Raw genomic sequence first — 16,633 nt, 5'->3', positions numbered from 1 at the left:
CTCAGCATGATTTTGATGCCCGTCTGGTGGGCAACGGCAAGACTTCCAAGACTTCCAAGACTTCCAAGACTCCCAAGACTCCGGACACGGCCGCCACTTCTGGAATCTCTTGGCCGCGGCTGGCATATCCGAAGCTGAGCACACAGGGGTTGGAGTCTTGACATCTCTCAGGTGCGCCGTTGTATCCGGAGGCGTTCTACGAGAGCAGAGCGATGCCAGTTGGATGGGGATTGATAGGGGAGAACAGAGGTCGGTTAGTTGACATCTCGCCATGTGGCTATATGCAGGAGGAGCCAATGATCAGCGGTGATGGAGAAGCATGTTCTCCTTCCGGCGCTGTGATTTGCTCGCGTGCGCATGGAGAGAGATGGGGGATTATTATGGGGAGAGACGAAGGAGGAACCCTGGGGCGGGAAAGGTGGGCGGCTACAACGGTACTCTGGCCGCGCTAGTAAAATGTTCATCGCCATCGCCATCGCCGCCGGAGCAGAATCTCTACTCTCGCTGTACCCTGGAACAAGCAAGAGCAACCCACTCAACTACCACTCAAATCACTGGGTGACCATTTCCTACTGGTGCTACCCGCCAAAAACACTCTTACTACTCCGTACTACTACTCGCACTACTCTTTACTCTTACTACTCGCACTACTCTTACTACTCGCACTACTCTTTACTCTTACTACTCGCACTACTCTTACTACTCTTACTACTCGCACTACTCGCACTACTCGCACTACTCGCATCCTACACGCGCTCTACCCGTTTCAAAAGGCGACCCCGAAAAAGAACAAGAAACCCTTCGCATGGGAAATACTTGCCACATATGTCCACTATGCCACTAATAATCCTCTCCATCCCGCCACTCATACGCCGGGAGCGACAGTCGTGCACCTCACCTCCTACCCCCCACTCGCTCCAGGGCCCCATCCCATCCCATCCCGTCTCTTGCCATCATCATCATATAATAATCCCTCCCCCCCATCGCTGTATCACCGTCGTCCTCTCTTCTTCTCCCTCCCTCCCCATCACACGCCCCGGCCATCTCTCATCTCGCCGCACTTCTCAGCGCAGCGCAGAGCTAGACAGACCACCATGTCTAACGACGACGGCCTCTACCACCCCCGCGTCCATGACCCGGCCGCGGGTACCATCCCGGTCCCCCATGGCCCAGACACCGGCACCGACCACGCCACGCTCCCATACGACCGCAATACCGCCAACGAGAAGGCCATCTTCAACTACCTCATCAAGCCGGATGACAGCTACAACTCCGACGGTGTGTACTGGGCGGATCTGCCGTGGATGAAGCGCGCGGCCTTTGTCACCGCCGTCGATGCGGCCGAGGCCAAGAAGGAGCTCGGTACGATTGGCACGATGATGAAGGCCGATCCGTTAAGCCCAATTGGCTGGTACTTCCGCAACGCGGTGCTGCCAGGTGCCGGTCTGGGTCTCGAGGGGTATGTTGCGATTCTTTCCATTGACTGCGCGCTTGGTGCTGACGGATCCTAGTTACGTGCTCTTCTCCATTGGCAACCTGACCCCGCTGTTCCAGGCGGCCTGGGGTTCGTGCTGGAAGAAGTACCAGGTCTGCAGTGAGAACTGGGTCGCCGCTGTCACGTACATGGAGATTCTGGGTATCATCGTGGGTCAGATTCTCGTTGGTGTGCTGGGTGATTGGTGAGTGCTTCGCTTTGATTGTTGTACCGCGCAACCGCTAACACACACCAGGTTCGGTCGCAGATGGGGTCTCATCCAGGATGCGCTGATCATGTTTGGCGGTCTGCTCATGCTCACGGCCTCGTGGGGTCTCGATCTCCAGGGCTGGGTCATCTGCTACGCCATCTCGCTCTTCTTCTACGGTATCGGTGTTGGTGGTGAGTACCCGATGACGGCCACCGCCGCCATGGAGAACGCCACCGGAGCCGGCAGGGTGTCGACCAAGGAGGATCGTCTCCACCGTGGTCGCAAGGTCACCATGGCCTTCCTCATGCAGGGCTGGGGTCAATTCTGGAACCAGGTCGTCCTCATCCTCCTCATGCTCATCTTCAACCACAGCGGCAACCCGCCGTACTCGGTCGCCATGGCGCAGTGGACCTTCCGCGTCTCCTTCGCCCTCCCCGCTCTCGGCACGTTGTGGCTCGTCTACTACCGTACCTACAAGATGCCGCTTGCCAGCAAGCAGCTCAACATGGCCAAGAAGAAGATCAACGTGACCGGCTACGACACCAAGTCGCTCGGCCTGACCTTCACCTACTTTGGTGGCCGCCTGCTCGCCACCACCGGAACGTGGTTCTGCAACGACGTCTTCTTCTACGGTAACAAGCTGTTCCAATCGCAGTTCATCAGCGTCCTCTCCCCTCATGGATCCACCATCATGACCGGCTGGACATGGAACTTGGTCAACGTCGTCGTCTCGCTCGCAGGATACTACTGCGCCTGCTTCCTCATCGACAACAAGCTGTTCGGCCGCAAGAACATGATGCAGCTGGGCTTCCTCATGGACTTCATCCTGTTCGTCGTTCCCGCCTTCCACTACAAGTACTACACCTCGATCCAGGGTGTCACCGCCTTCCAGGCCATGTACTTCCTGTCGTCGTTCTTCAACCAGTTCGGTCCCAACTCGGTCACCTTCCTCATCGCCGCCGAGGTCTTCCCCACGCCCGTCCGCGCGACCGCCCACGGTCTCTCCGCCGCTGTGGGCAAGCTCGGTGCCCTCCTCGCCTCCGTACTGTACAACTACATTGACACCCAAACGAAGTTCTACGTCGTGCCATGGTTCGGTCTGGCCGGCATGCTCCTCACCCTTCTCTTCCTCCCAGACACCACCGGCCTCGACCTCAAGGAGCAGGAGCGCCGCTGGAAGTACATCCGCAGCGGACGCGAGTCCGAGTACCACGGTGTCGCCGTCCACCCTAAGCATCTCTCGCTCTGGGAGCGTCTCCGTGGCGCCGGCAAGTACTACGACCCGGAGCTCGACTACGCCTCCAAGATTGAGGACATGCGCGAGGACTGGAGCGAGAAGCAGGAGGCTCGTCGCCAGGCTGAGGTGAACGGCGGCGTCTTCGATACCGAGGACGATTACAGCCAGCACATCCATGACCACTTCAACGCGACCACACAACCGAATAAGATCGTGGCCTCGTCGGCGGCGTCGGATGAGGGTGCGCTGAGGGCTGCCGAGAAGCGCGCATTGTAGATAGATAGCCACGGGCGCAGTTTGTTTTGTATACCTTTTGGATTAATGGCGCGCGCGCTTCTATTCAGCGCGCGCGCGAGCGTGAGAGAGCGCTGTTAAAAGAGTTTTGCATAAGAGTAGCAAGTATGATATCTAATACAACATACTTCACGTTGCCTTTTGTTTACTATTTACGATGTGACTTAACGTTCGAGGTGGCGTAATGGTCATGGTGGCGTAATGAACACCAAAACCCAAGTCTTGCAACTTCAAATCAATTTTCTATATAATACAGCTCAGCGTACCTAATTCCGAGTTAGGCAAATCATCTATAACTAGGTCTTCTCAATTTCCTCAATAGTACTGTCTTGTTCAACCCGTTGCGCCCGACCTTTTCCCTTTTGTTGCGTGTCTCATTTTCAATCTGTAAAACTGCCGACTGGGTTTCTTGAGTGCTCATCACAATAACTCCTTTAAACGCTCTACTCTCTTGCCTCGCTGTTAGCTCTACGTGTAGATAGAGCACTTTGGGTATCTTGTAGCTCCTTTAATAACAATGTGTTTTGTGTTCTTAAAGTTTCAGCAGTGCGTGTAAGTCGTGAGATATATTTGCGTGTTGAGACTGTAACATCAAATTAAGAGCTGCATTTGAGCTACGCAACCTTGGCGGAGAGCTACCCCTTATTATGTCGCGGCCGCGGGCGTGGCATCAAGTTGGTGCCAGAAAATTGGTCTGTGCGCAGAACCACACAAAAGATGCTACGAATGGCACCAACTCAAAACTCCACGGCCGTCGCTCCTCCAGCTACGCTTATATGGGCGAAGCTGTGCACAGGAGACTTACGTATCATATAAGCCGACAACCGATTGCATTGCTCACTAGCTCGTAAAGTTACAGGCGTTTGAAGTTGGGCTAGGTTTTGGTGGGGTCGGCCATTTTCCCATACAAAAATGAGGCGTCTCGGCAGAAATGGCACCAACCCAAAACTCCATGGGCGTAAGAGATACAGCTTAAGTTCCTTAGTATAAAATGTAGCGGGCGAGCTAGAGCATCTAAAGAAGCTGTGTACGCGTGTCTAAGGGGACTACGTGTAGAGTTATGAGTTTTAAGAGCCACCTCCATACAAAACCACAGTGTGTGGGGCCCTACCACTTATGCCAATCCACATCGCCGCGGCGATGTGGATTTGCGGTGAGGTGGTTGGTCAGGAATCGGGCGAAAGGTGGGGACGACCTGACGATGTGGTTTCTGCGATGTGGATTTCCACGCAGCAGGGCTATCTATGCCTTTAATCAATTACACCGCGCTATGTAGCGACTTTACACAATAGGTTATATGACTACAGTCGAGTCGCGATAAGTCGATTCGCGATAAGTCGATAATCGCGATAAGTCGATGCTTTTCTTCTGCACGAATTAATTCCTCATACGATTCGCGATTCGCTCGATATCGACCTCAATCCTCCTCATATCGACTTATAGATCGAAATAATGCCTCCAACTCGACTGCATACAATGAAGACTGAGCAGCGTCGCGCGCTCAGAAGCTGGTACTCTCAACAAAATCCTCGGCCTACCCAGAAAGCCTGTATTGAGTGGTTCTTACAAACATATAATCACCGCCTTACCCAGTCAACAGTCTCTGATTCCTTGAGCTCTCGATTTGCTAGCCTTGATAGCCCGACTTCAAGCATCTCTCCCACTACCCAACGGCGAAAAGCTGCTGCTTGGCCAGAGCTTGAGGCTGCTCTCTTCGACTGGCAGAAGCGTATTGACGAAAGCGGAGGGATAACAACTGGGGATATTCTACAAGAGAAGGCAAAACAGATCTGGCAGTTGTTACCACAATACAAGGAGAAGCCTATACCAAACTTTAGTATTGGGTGGCTTGACAATTTCAAGAAGCGGTATCAGATCAAAAGCCACATTAGTCACGGCGAAGCAGGTTCAGTTTGTTCAACTACAGAAGACGAGGTGAAGGCTATCCAAACACTAGCAGGAGACTTTAAAGAGGAGGACATCTACAACATGGATGAAACAGGGCTCTACTGGAGGATGACACCATCGAGGGGCCTCTCATCACAAGTAAGGCCTGGATTGAAGAAGGATAAGACACGCATTACTGTAGTAGTCTGTACAAATGCTACAGGATCAGATCGATTCCGCCCTTGGTTTATTGGCAAAGCAAAAGCGCCACGCGCTTTACGAAACGTTAATATTTCAACAATGGGAGGAGAGTGGAGATGGAATAAGAAGGCATGGATGAATCAATACATCATGACCGAGTGGCTACAAGCGTTTTACCTCCACATAGGGAGTTCTAGATCTGTGCTCCTTACAATGGACAACTTCCCTGGACATACTGCAGCTATTGAAATTGCTCCTCCGCCTTCGAATATCAGAATCATATGGCTACCTGCAAATTCTACAAGTCGATTCCAACCACTTGATCAAGGTGTAATGGTGGGTGCACCAGATATGAGAATCTAGCCACCCAAGGAAGGGATGAATTTACTAAGACAACACACTGTCTTAGGAAACAGAGCCAAAGGGTTGTAGCTTAGACTATTCCACAACGCAGCAATCAGGTGTATGATGTGGTGAAGTGGTTTAGACAAGTTGCAACAAATGTTGAGTCTGAGAACTCAGGGGTAAGTCAGAGGTTAGCACCTCACTGACTTTTCAAAAACAGAGAATAACAAGATCAATGCTTGGAAGCTTGGAAAAGACGTAGAAGTATGTGCTAGTCGATTTACTGTATTGCCTGCTTGCCCTTTCTTAAGGAAAGGGCAATCCTATTTATGCCAAAGGAGTGTAGTTCTCTCATTTTCCATGACTTTCCATGACTAACCAGGCTTGGTAAATGTATTAGAAATCAAGTGCGACCCACAACTAGCTTGCTAATCATGTAGTGAACATAAGAGAATCCCATAGAACCATCTCTTGGGTTCCTAGCCTATAGGAAGTGAAAAGGAGGTCCAAGGTCAGAGTACCTATAGATAAATTATGTCATAACTTAACCAATCTTGTGGGTAATTAAGGAGCGATGACGTGTAATGAATCATAGAGGGTTGTAGAAGCTTCTAGAGCTATCGTTCATGTTCCTAGGCCTCTAGCTGGTAGATATATGCCATGTGGTAGTATTGGCCCACCCCCTTAAGGAGGAGATTTTCTTAATAACTTGTTCAATGAGTGTTCAAATGATATGCCGTGATGTATGTAGCATAAACAGATGTAGTAGAAGAGTTTGCAGCAATCATTGAGTAGTATTGCTTCTGTTGTTGGTGTGATAAGCCAAGATATGTATGGTGACTTGTAGGTTTGAGGAGGAGATTTCTAAGTTTGCTCTTGAGTTTGATAGCAAACTGAGTGCAACGAATGTCAGTATGACACAAGGCATTATTGCCTCTCTTAAAGCCCATTACCGTCGACAATGGCTTGAATTCATGCTCGTGTCATTTGAGAACAACAATGACCCTCTAGATTTCATGTCTCTTCACCTTGCACTTCGTTGGATAATCCGTGCTTGGTATCATGATGTCACAAACACAACTATTTACAACTGTTTTCGCAAAAGCACTATTGTTGCTCATCCATTACAACTGCCTACAGAGCCGCTCCCTTCACTTAATACGCTATACAGTCAAGTTAATAATGCTGGGCATATTCGCGACGCTATGGACCTCTCAAACTTCTTAAATCCAGCAGATGAATCACTACAAGAGGGGGAATACAATGGCAGCAACGATGATATATTACAAGAGGTTCTAGCACAATATATACAAGAGGATACTCAAGATGAAGAGGAGGAGCAACCTGAACAGCCAGTGTACTCAATGCAGGCCGCTCAGCAAGCTCTCCAAGTTCTAATTGGGTATGCAGAGTCTGAAGATGGGGTTGATACAGCACATTTACGCTCATTTGAGCGCTTTGAACGGTTTTTGACAGCGAAGCGGGCATCACTACAGGCACAGGGCACATTGGATCAATGGATTATGTAATAGCTTGGCATTTGATAACTCGGTATTCTTGATAAGTCTATATATTTCAGCTGCACGGATTGTATCGACTTATCGCGACTCGACTGTATATATATGCTCCTAAGGCGTGCGAAACTCATAAAATCACTCCTAAGTCGAAGGGTACATAGGTACATAGGGCCGAAAATGCGAAAATGCAATTCATTACACCTAGTACATAGGCCACACCCTCTACATCTATGCTTTTAATCAATTACACCACACTATATAGCGATTTTACACAATAGCTTATATGACTATATATGTGTTCCTAAGGCATGCGAAACTCATAAAATTACTCCCAAGTGGGTACCTCCTCAGGTACAGAAGTTATTCAATGTTGAAGTTGTAGGGGTTGGATTTGGGTTGGCTTTTGTTTGGATTTTGGTAGGGTGAGGGTACATAGGTACATAGGGCCGAAAATGCGAAAATGCAATTCATTACACCTAGTACATAGGCTACACCCTCTACATCTATGCTTTTAATCAATTACACCACACTATATAGCAATTTTACACATAAAATTACTCCCAAGTCGGTATCTGCTCAGGTACAGAAGTTATTCAATGTTGAAGTTGTAGGGGTTGGATTTGGGTTGGATTTTGTTTTGATTTTAGTAGGATGAGGGTACATAGGTACATAGGGCCGAAAATGCGAAAATGCAATTACACCTATATTGTAACTACATGTGATTTAATCAATTGTACTGCACTATACAGCGATTTTACACAATAGATTATATGACTATATATGTGCTCCTCAGGCATGCGAAACTTATAAAATCAGTCCTAAGTCAATAGCTCTTTAGGTACAGAAGTTATTTAATGTTGAAGTTCTAGGGGTTGGATTTTAGTAGGGTAAGGGTACATAGGGCCAAAAATGCGAAAATGCGACACCACCAACACCGCCCACACTAACACCGCTCACACCACCCACACCAACACCGCCCCATGCCACCCACACCATGGCTGGAGCGCATAAGGTACGGTACCAACACTATAATCGACCTACCCGGCAAAAATTGAAAAAAAGTCGAAAATTCAAAACTGGCTGCGATGGTGGCCGCCTACCTAGTAAAGGTCTCAAAAGTCGAAAATTCAAAGGTGCACTGTAACGTCTGATCCACTTCGTAGATCAATTCGTTTATATGATGAAAAACGTAGAGCTCAATCGCGCAAATTCAATAAAAATGAAATGAAGTCTGTAGCTCATTAGGTACAAAAGTTATTCAATGTTGAAGTTTGGGTAGGGGTACATAGGTACATAGGGCCAAAAAAGCCGAAAATGGGGCACGACCCCAAGTGAGCTAGCTACCCGGCAAAAAAGTAGGAAAAAAGTCGAAAATGCAAAACAGGCCCCGATAGAGGCCAGCTTCCTAGTAAATGTGTCAAAAGTCAAAAATTCCAAACTCAATTAATGTATTATAAATTGTGACTGGAATGGGTTGGTCGACATTGTGTATAGGGCTGATTTACGAGGTGAAGAAAATGGCCTCTTCGGATTTTGGATACAATGTCAAATTAGAGAGATATTCCGCAATTGTTAGGCAGGAAGCCATGGTATGAGACGTGGCCGAGGTCTTGCAGCTACAGGAGAAAGGTCACGTATGGTATTATTATTGAGCGAGATTTACAAGAGGAATCGAATGGCCTCTTACAATTTTTGATACAAGGGAGGGAGGTAGAGTTTACAGGCCAAGTAAGAAGCAGGAGGTGATGGAATAGGGTGGGAGGTACAGGTCACAGGCCAAGGAAGGAGCAGGAGGTGATGGAATTAGGAGGTAGAGAGGGCCCAAGCTGAATGGGGAAGCCGCCACTATTCTTATGATATAAGAATAGTGTAGTTTATGTAGTAAGTATACAGCGATGATGTTATATAAGGTAGTTTTTGTGTAGAAATAGAATAGGCAAGTTTGTGTATAGATTAGAGTACAGTTGGCAAAGTAATTATCATATTTCATGAAATAGGGGGGTCATGATATGAGAATAGTTGGAAGATTTGTAGTTTATATAGTAAGTAGAGATAAGAGTTTATGGTAGTTTTTGTGTACAAATGGAATGGTGTGTAAGTTTATAGATAGGAGTAAAAGTGGTAAAGAAATTATCATATTGCATGGAATAGGGGGGGTGTCATGATATAAGAATAGTTTAGAAGCAGGAGGTGGTGGAATAGGGAGGGAGGTGGAGGTTATGGACCAAGATAGAGATCAGGGTATAGGGAAGGTAGAAGTGCCCAAGCCAAAAGGCGAAGCCGCCATGAAAGGAGCCCACAGCAGGTGTTGGGGTTAGAGGAGGTGGAGGTCAAAGAATAGGGAGGCAGGTAGAGGTCACAGAATAAGGAAGGAGTTATAGCAAGATTAGAGTGATAAAAGGAAGAGGGTAAAGGAGAAGCCAATTCCAAGCCATAACCCAAACCCATCCAGGCGAAGCCCGCCGTTGGCCACCCCCAGAGGGCAGAGGGTGGAGGGGGTAGAGGGTGTAAATGGTAGAGGAGGTGTAAGAAGAGGGAGAGGATGAGGCAGTGGAAGGGTAAGGTAGGTGTGAGGGGTGAAATTGGAAGGGCAGTAAGATTTGCAGTTTAAGTGGCAAATATGCAGCAATAATGTGATATAGAGTATATTTGGTGTAGAAAGGCAATGGCAAAGTGGATTTGTGGATTGGAGTAGATTTGGTAAAGATATTAGTATATTTGATAGAAATAGAGGGGGTTTATAATATGAGAATAATTGTTAGATTTGCAGTTTACATAGCACATGTGTAGCGATAATGTTATATAGGGTAGTTGTACAATAGAAATGCAATAGCGAAGTTGGTTTGTGAATCAGAGTAAGATTAGGCCAAAGATTATCATATTTCATTGTAGGTAGTAGAGGTTGGTAATAGAGGGATTAGGAAGGGGTTTTGTTAGTTTACATACGAGTGTATAGGGAGAATCGATTATAGGGTAGTTTGAGCAAGCAAATGCAATGGTGTTAGGGTTAGTTGAGTTGCAAAGAGTTGGGTGAGATATTACAAAATTCCACAGCAGGGGAGGGGGGTATTTTTTTGTGTTTTTTTCAGAAGGGTTTAAAGATTTGTAGTTTATTTAATAGGTATGTAGGGAGAATCATTTACAGGGTATTTAGGGTGTAGACATACAATGGTAGGGTCAGTTTGTAGATTAGAGTAAGTTTTGTAAATATATTATAACTTTATGCGAGGTTGTGGTGTCGGAGCTGCTGTTTTCGGCTGGCGCTGGTTGCTGCTTTACGCATCCTCAAACACCCAAAATCTCATCACGTGCTTAAGAATTACGATCGGCCACCGGCGAATTATCGGACCGAAGACACCGTACCTGAAATCCAAAAACCAAAACCCGCGGCTAGTCTCTTATACCTCTGGCCACAAACGTCCCAATTATACCTCTGTATGGATGATGCCCCTCAACATCAAGGGGCCCTCCCTAACTCCTCTGCCACCATGGCAGCCACCCTCCTGGCACTTCGAGCTCCCCTCCCACCGTCTATATATATGTGTACCCCCCATCTCCCCCATACAATCGTCATGTCTTGCAGCACAACACTGTACTCCTCTGTACCTACCACTCCCCACAACGACGTTGTGGCTAAGATCGCACCTTCTCACGGCGAAAGAAGCACATCGTCGTCATGGCCCCCAGAAGGAATGCCCCCGTTGATCCACAACTACTTCGACGCCTTCATAATCGTGTTGAACGTCGTCAACCAAAGCCAAAGACCAAACGCCCACCTGGATACTACCAAAGCCTTAAAACCAAGCATGATGACCCAACAATTGTTATTAAAAATCAGTATGCTTCTGAGACTGAATGCAATCTTGACGTTATTAGAGGCAAGTTTAAAAGGTAAGGGAACAATACGCCCAAATTGAGACATTAGAACGCCTACCTTTCCTAACTCTCCCCTAGGTTCTGTCATGATGAGCATTTGGGGGACTGGCGTTCTGTGATCAAGAACTGCTCTAGAGGGACCATGATATCATTCACCCAGCATATGTACGATAAAGGCCGAGTGAGCAAGAGGGGTGCGATGACACAATACAGAGCACAATTTGGAATGCTATACAACAAAGAGAATGGCCGTCTGATCGATACTAATGATAGAAAGGAGGTCCTAAAAGTATGCTGCTTCCTATTCATTGCTGTAATCTAAATTGCTAATATCTGCAGTACGTTGACACGCTTCCGTTGGATAGGACTGTCAAGTCGAAGCCTGTCTTAGGGGTGGACGACCTCCTTCTTTTGCTCAACTGCCACTGGGCCCGTGACAAATCTGTATACCGTACGGAGCGACAACGGGTTCAGTATGCGTTGATACTACTCCTTCTCTTTGGCACAGGGTGTCAACCCGCGGAGCTAGTTGATGCAAAAAGGAAACGAAGAGATAATCCCAGCTCCGACGACGATGATCTCGAAGGTGACGTTGATATGGGCGGGATAGAAGGAGGCACTAGACTCTATGATGCGCTCTGCTATGAGGATGTCCGCCTACTGGTCGTACACGATCCCGACAATAGCGTGCGGGATGTGCTGGCAATGGAGGTCAAACTGTCTCATCACAAAGGACACAATAAGCGCCCAAAACCGTGAGTTGACCGACCGCTTTAGATACCTTCAACATCAAACTAACAACATCCACAGAACGATATTTTTCTTTACCAAGGTCGACGACCCGATTTTCTGTGCCATCACGCACTTCGTATCCCTTGCACTCGCAGATGACGCATTCGAGGCGCCGAGCCTAACTACTCCTAAACGTGTCTTCGAGCACAAGATACGTGGCCCTGTCAATTGCACAGAGCTTCACTGGAAGGAGGAAATGCTCAAGACACCAATATTCCGCCGAGATGACTCCGAGGCGGCCCTTCCATACAATCAGCTTCGTGATCCCCTCAACCGCCTTGGGAAGATAGCAGGCATCAAAGAGAAGCTAACCAGCTACTGCTTTCGACGTGGGACAGCCAATGTCGTTGATCGTAAGTTGTTTATGGGAGCTTGAGAAAGGGACGAACCCTTGCTAATATGGACTTTTTAATACCTAGATGCCGCTACCGATGCTGTTCGGGACCAGGTGATGCGACACAATGCAAACTCTGCACTGTATAATGGACACTACGCTAATGAGAAAGTGCGGTTTGATGTTCAGTCTGCTGGCCTCGGGCGTCCCTCTGTAGATGGCGTCCTTCGCATGCTGACGCATATGAGTCTTATGTGCGATCCTCGCGCACCGGTTCACGTCCCCGACGAGTACCTAGCTGCGCTTCCCCCCGATCCTGTTATCACTGCACTCGAGCAGGAGCGAGAGCAATTGAAAGCTGGGGCGTACAGAATTCAGGGGACGAGCATCGAGGCAGAAGTCCGGCGACTTACTGCTGCAATCGGTAGTGCTAAGACTAAACGTCGAAACATTATCTCTCAGGAATTCCGGGATGATTATTTCCGCCGCCGCCCAACAGAAGACATTGAGAGGCATAACAATGGACAGCACGAGGAAGAGTACGTCGAGCCAGTTATTGAGCATCAGATCCCACAGAGGACGCAGTTAGTCGATCTTATCTGTCCTCGCGTCACAGATATCACACCGCAGAATGCTGTCAAGCGTCGCATTTAGGTCGCCGAACTCATGCTGGCTATCTGCAAATGCCGTGAGGTTCCCTCACGATACCGTCTTCGCGTCGGCATTCCTCCACCAAGTATCTTCAAAGAAGAGTCCCCTGAGCTCAGACCCCTCGATCCCATTTTCCCCCTTGAATGCAGTAAGAAGCAGTGCCCATTCTGCATCGGTGATGAATCGAAGAGCTACGAACAGAGGATGGGCGAATTTTGCCGCCCTGCGACGATGATGAATCACGTTGAAAACATTCACCTTAAAGGACGGGATCCGAAGGCTAAGATAGAGTGTTTTCACCCAACATGCAAGTCGCAAGGACTTGTTCTCGAGAAGTTGGAGTATTTCAAAAGCCACGTGGAGTTGGTCCACAAGATCAGAATGCGAGAATAATGAAAGCTGTGCTTGAGCCGCTGAGACTAGGCGTGGCAGGGTCGTGGTTTAGCCACAAAATTCTACGGCGGTCAAAGCATGATATAGAGTCAGAAGTGAAAAGGGGCATGGTGCTTTTGTTTTCATCTGTTTTTGATTTGGCGTTTGGTTCTCGTATGCGAATAGACCTGGATCGCATGACTTGTTTGTCTCGCGACATTTATTAGGTAATTCTAGCGACAGAGACTAAGCATAGATATATTACAGAGTATGAAGTTTGTTATTGACTATAATAGCCATGAACTGGTGTTTCTATGAATGCTTTTCGAAAATGCTCAAAGATTGTACTGATTGACCCCTACTCTTTCAAGGTTGAGGTCGGTTATAAAATCATACCTCCCGGCGAAAAAAGTGCACACACGGCAAACCTGCCACGCCACAAAGGAGAAAGTAAACCTGTTGTATATAAAAGACAAAAAAAAACATACAACAGTGGGTATTCGCTGGTGGTCACCCACCCAACTACTAATCCACCGATCTCAAGTTTATGTATGGCAGAGCGGACGGGATGCCCAGGTCTCTTGAGTCTATGGTCGTATGTAATATTTATGTCCGTATTGAGAGATATATGCTACAGTAATCTAACACAAAATGCAGCTACTTATTCTCGACGGTCACCCTTCTTTCTAGTCCCCGTGCCATCCTCGTAAATGTGACAGGCCGCCTTGTCTTTCTCCCCTTCAACGAAAACGCTGATAATCCAAGCTTTGTCCGCCTTATTATATGAAGACTGGTGGACTGGGTTACCACCACGAGACCGCACTAGTGCAGATTTAATTTTCCCAAATTTCTAGGCGGTGTCAGAAGACCATTTTGTGATATAGGATTAGAAACTCATACCTGTTCAGCGCCTCCACCAGGCGCAAAAAACTTTTCATAGGCAGATCTGTGGGGTCCAGGGATGCTTTCAACCGGAAAGCCAAGTTTTTTGAAAAGAGCTCTTGCTGAAGTGCTGAATGGACGCATGATGGTGACGACGATGATGTGGTTAATCAGAATGTTGATATACAAAAGTAAGAGCATAAGGTCTGAACGCAGAAGGGCAGAAACGAAGCTGGCAAGTCTTAATACAAGTAACAACGGCGCCTGATGAATATATTGATGTTGCAGGAGATATAACTAAGCTGGAGAAGAAATCACAAGGCGGTTTTGCGTTCTTATATACAATTCGCCCTGGTAGTTCAGCCTGGGTAGCCAACAAAGCCGCCTGGTACGAGTTGTTATTTAAAGGATCATACTGGATTCAGATACTAAAATCACAGTTGGTTTTGGCTATGGACTGTGTGGCCGGCATGGAGACGCAACCCGTTCTTGACAAGATACGATATCTGAAGATTCAACAAGCATTGATTCGTTGGTCCAAGTACTGCTTCGTGGACCCTAGCCTGTGGATATTGAGACAGATGCAGGTGTCCAGATTTCAGGTCTCCCCCGGATAGGATGATTGGGCCACGAACTACGGGAACAACAACTTTTCAATGATCTGTCAATCCGTTGGGTTTCATCAAAGAGGTGTGACCATAACCGCTGAGGGTGGCCTATAGGGGGCTCACAATAGACGCCTGGCTGCGCTATTTTGCGTGAGCGTTCAGTGTGTCAACCAATCACGTCGCACGTTTACCTATTACATAGTACTAGCGGTTGGGAGATGAGCCACTGCAGGGGCGCCACTTCATCATACTCTTACAAACCTGTGGGCCAAATGATCCTTCCTCTGAGTGGTTCGTGCAAATCTATTCATAAGTCTTCAGGCGCGCGCGTCAACAGCCGAGGGGATGACGTATCCATTGCACGCTCGGACCAACCGTTGCACGTGTACCCAGCCTCGTCCCTTTCTCCGATTCATTCTCACCCTCCAGCTCCTTGAATACTTCCTGTAACCATCAAAGCCACATCGAAATATCCGTTAGATCATCAAGCATATCTCAATTATGGCTGGACTCCTAAGGTGGGCCAAAAGTGCCGTCAGACGGGCACCCTCTCCACCACGGCAATACTCAAATGTGAAAATCCCATTTATCAACCCCTCAGAAAAGGTTGAGGAGGAAAATTTCGGAATTGAGCGATATTATCCAGCGCGGATTGGGGATGTTCTTTCCTCGCGATATCAAATCGTCGGAAAGTTGGGTTTTGGAAATTCGTCAACGGTTTGGCTTGCACGAGATTTACAGTCAGCGATGCTATCCCCTAACATGAGATGAGGCTAATTTCAAAAAAGAGCTCATCGCCACGTTGCCGTCAAAATATTTACAAATGATGGCCAGGATACCGATGAGATTGCCATTTATAAGCACATTAGCCAGGGAAATAAATCAAGAGTTGGCTACCGCTACGTACGCACTGCTCTTGATTCATTTGAGTTGATGAATCGTGGTGGTAAACATCCATGCCTAGTACATGAACCACTCTGGGACAGTATAAGGACACTCCTCGAACGGAGTGGTCGGGATAGGCTCACGGAAGACCTGCTTCGACTAAACCTCCAACGCCTTTTACTAGCGCTAGACTATCTTCACACGGACCGGAAGTTGATTCACACAGGTTATTTTACTCCTAGCTTTCATGGTAGAATCTCTGCTGACATGATCAATTTAGACATCAAATCCGATAACATTCTTCATCTTATCGAAGATACCTCTATTCTTGCTGCTTTTGAGGAGGCCGAGATTGCTCAGCCCTCACCGCGCAAGAAAGCAATGGATCGAGAGATATATATCTCCCGGACTCTAGATATGCCAGAGTCCATTGGGGAGCCAGTGCTTTGCGACTTTGGAAATGCGGTATATGGGACAAAAATCAATGATGATGACGCCTACCCCGATGTTTACAGGTGTCCAGAAGTGATGCTTCATCTCCCATGGAGTTATAGCGCTGATATCTGGAATGTTGGCGCCATGGTGAGTGACCCTTTCCATGCAAAAATAGGTTCCTGAGACTCTTTTACTGACTTGGCAGTAGATCTGGGATATCTTTGAGGGTAAACATCTTTTTAGTGGGCAAGATCCGAAACGAGGCCGCTACACAACTCGTGCTCATCTTACAGAACTGATTTCCGTTCTCGGACCACCACCACTGGAGCTCATCAAGCGGGGCGAGAGATCTGCGGAGTGGTTCGATGGAAATGGCAAATGGCTTGAACCAGATGAGAATGAGCCAGAACGCTTACCGCTTTTGCCGACTAGTAGTCTCGAGGCTGCGGAGGAGAATCTCAGCGGGAAGGATAAAGAGCTATTTCTCAGCTTTATTAAGTCGATGTTGCAGTGGGAACCGGAGAAGCGAAAGATGGCAAGGGACTTGTTAAACGATCCCTGGCTGACTAGGTCACAAGTATGAGCTGATAGGAAGTTGGCCCATTGCTCGTCACCTGCCGGCGCTGTCCATT

At 47.8% G+C, this 16,633-nt stretch overlaps 4 protein-coding genes across 4 annotated transcripts; 3 read left to right on the top strand and 1 right to left on the bottom strand.

Annotated features, from left to right (window-relative positions):
* Positions 1–1,094: 1,094 nt before the first annotated feature.
* On the top strand, positions 1,095–3,198 carry VC83_04119 (uncharacterized protein; the record flags this gene model as incomplete). Its single annotated transcript, XM_024467755.1, has 3 exons — positions 1,095–1,459; positions 1,512–1,679; positions 1,731–3,198. 3 exons carry the CDS (start codon positions 1,095–1,097, stop codon positions 3,196–3,198), a joined length of 2,001 nt encoding a protein of 666 aa, XP_024324393.1.
* Positions 3,199–10,842: 7,644 nt separating this feature from the next.
* VC83_04118 (uncharacterized protein) lies at positions 10,843–12,822 on the top strand (the record flags this gene model as incomplete). Its single annotated transcript, XM_024467754.1, has 5 exons — positions 10,843–11,057; positions 11,121–11,331; positions 11,382–11,797; positions 11,853–12,187; positions 12,254–12,822. 5 exons carry the CDS (start codon positions 10,843–10,845, stop codon positions 12,820–12,822), a joined length of 1,746 nt encoding a protein of 581 aa, XP_024324394.1.
* Positions 12,823–13,852: 1,030 nt separating this feature from the next.
* Positions 13,853–14,217, bottom strand: VC83_04117 (uncharacterized protein; the record flags this gene model as incomplete). The annotated part of the gene is made up of 2 exons (XM_024467753.1): positions 13,853–14,041; positions 14,092–14,217. 2 exons carry the CDS (start codon positions 14,215–14,217, stop codon positions 13,853–13,855), a joined length of 315 nt encoding a protein of 104 aa, XP_024324398.1.
* A 1,616-nt stretch (positions 14,218–15,833) lies between these two features.
* Positions 15,834–16,584, top strand: VC83_04116 (uncharacterized protein; the record flags this gene model as incomplete). The annotated part of the gene is made up of 2 exons (XM_024467752.1): positions 15,834–16,148; positions 16,210–16,584. The coding sequence occupies 2 exons, from the start codon at positions 15,834–15,836 to the stop codon at positions 16,582–16,584; spliced, it is 690 nt and encodes a 229-aa protein (XP_024324399.1).
* Between the last annotated feature and the right edge of the window lie 49 nt (positions 16,585–16,633).

The sequence above is a fragment of the Pseudogymnoascus destructans genome (genome assembly GCF_001641265.1).
Source record: "Pseudogymnoascus destructans isolate 20631-21 unplaced genomic scaffold scaffold_9, whole genome shotgun sequence".
Lineage (NCBI taxonomy): Eukaryota > Fungi > Ascomycota > Leotiomycetes > Thelebolales > Thelebolaceae > Pseudogymnoascus > Pseudogymnoascus destructans.
The sequence above is the reverse complement of the archived record's forward strand: the minus strand, read 5'-3'. Positions and strand labels throughout refer to the sequence as shown.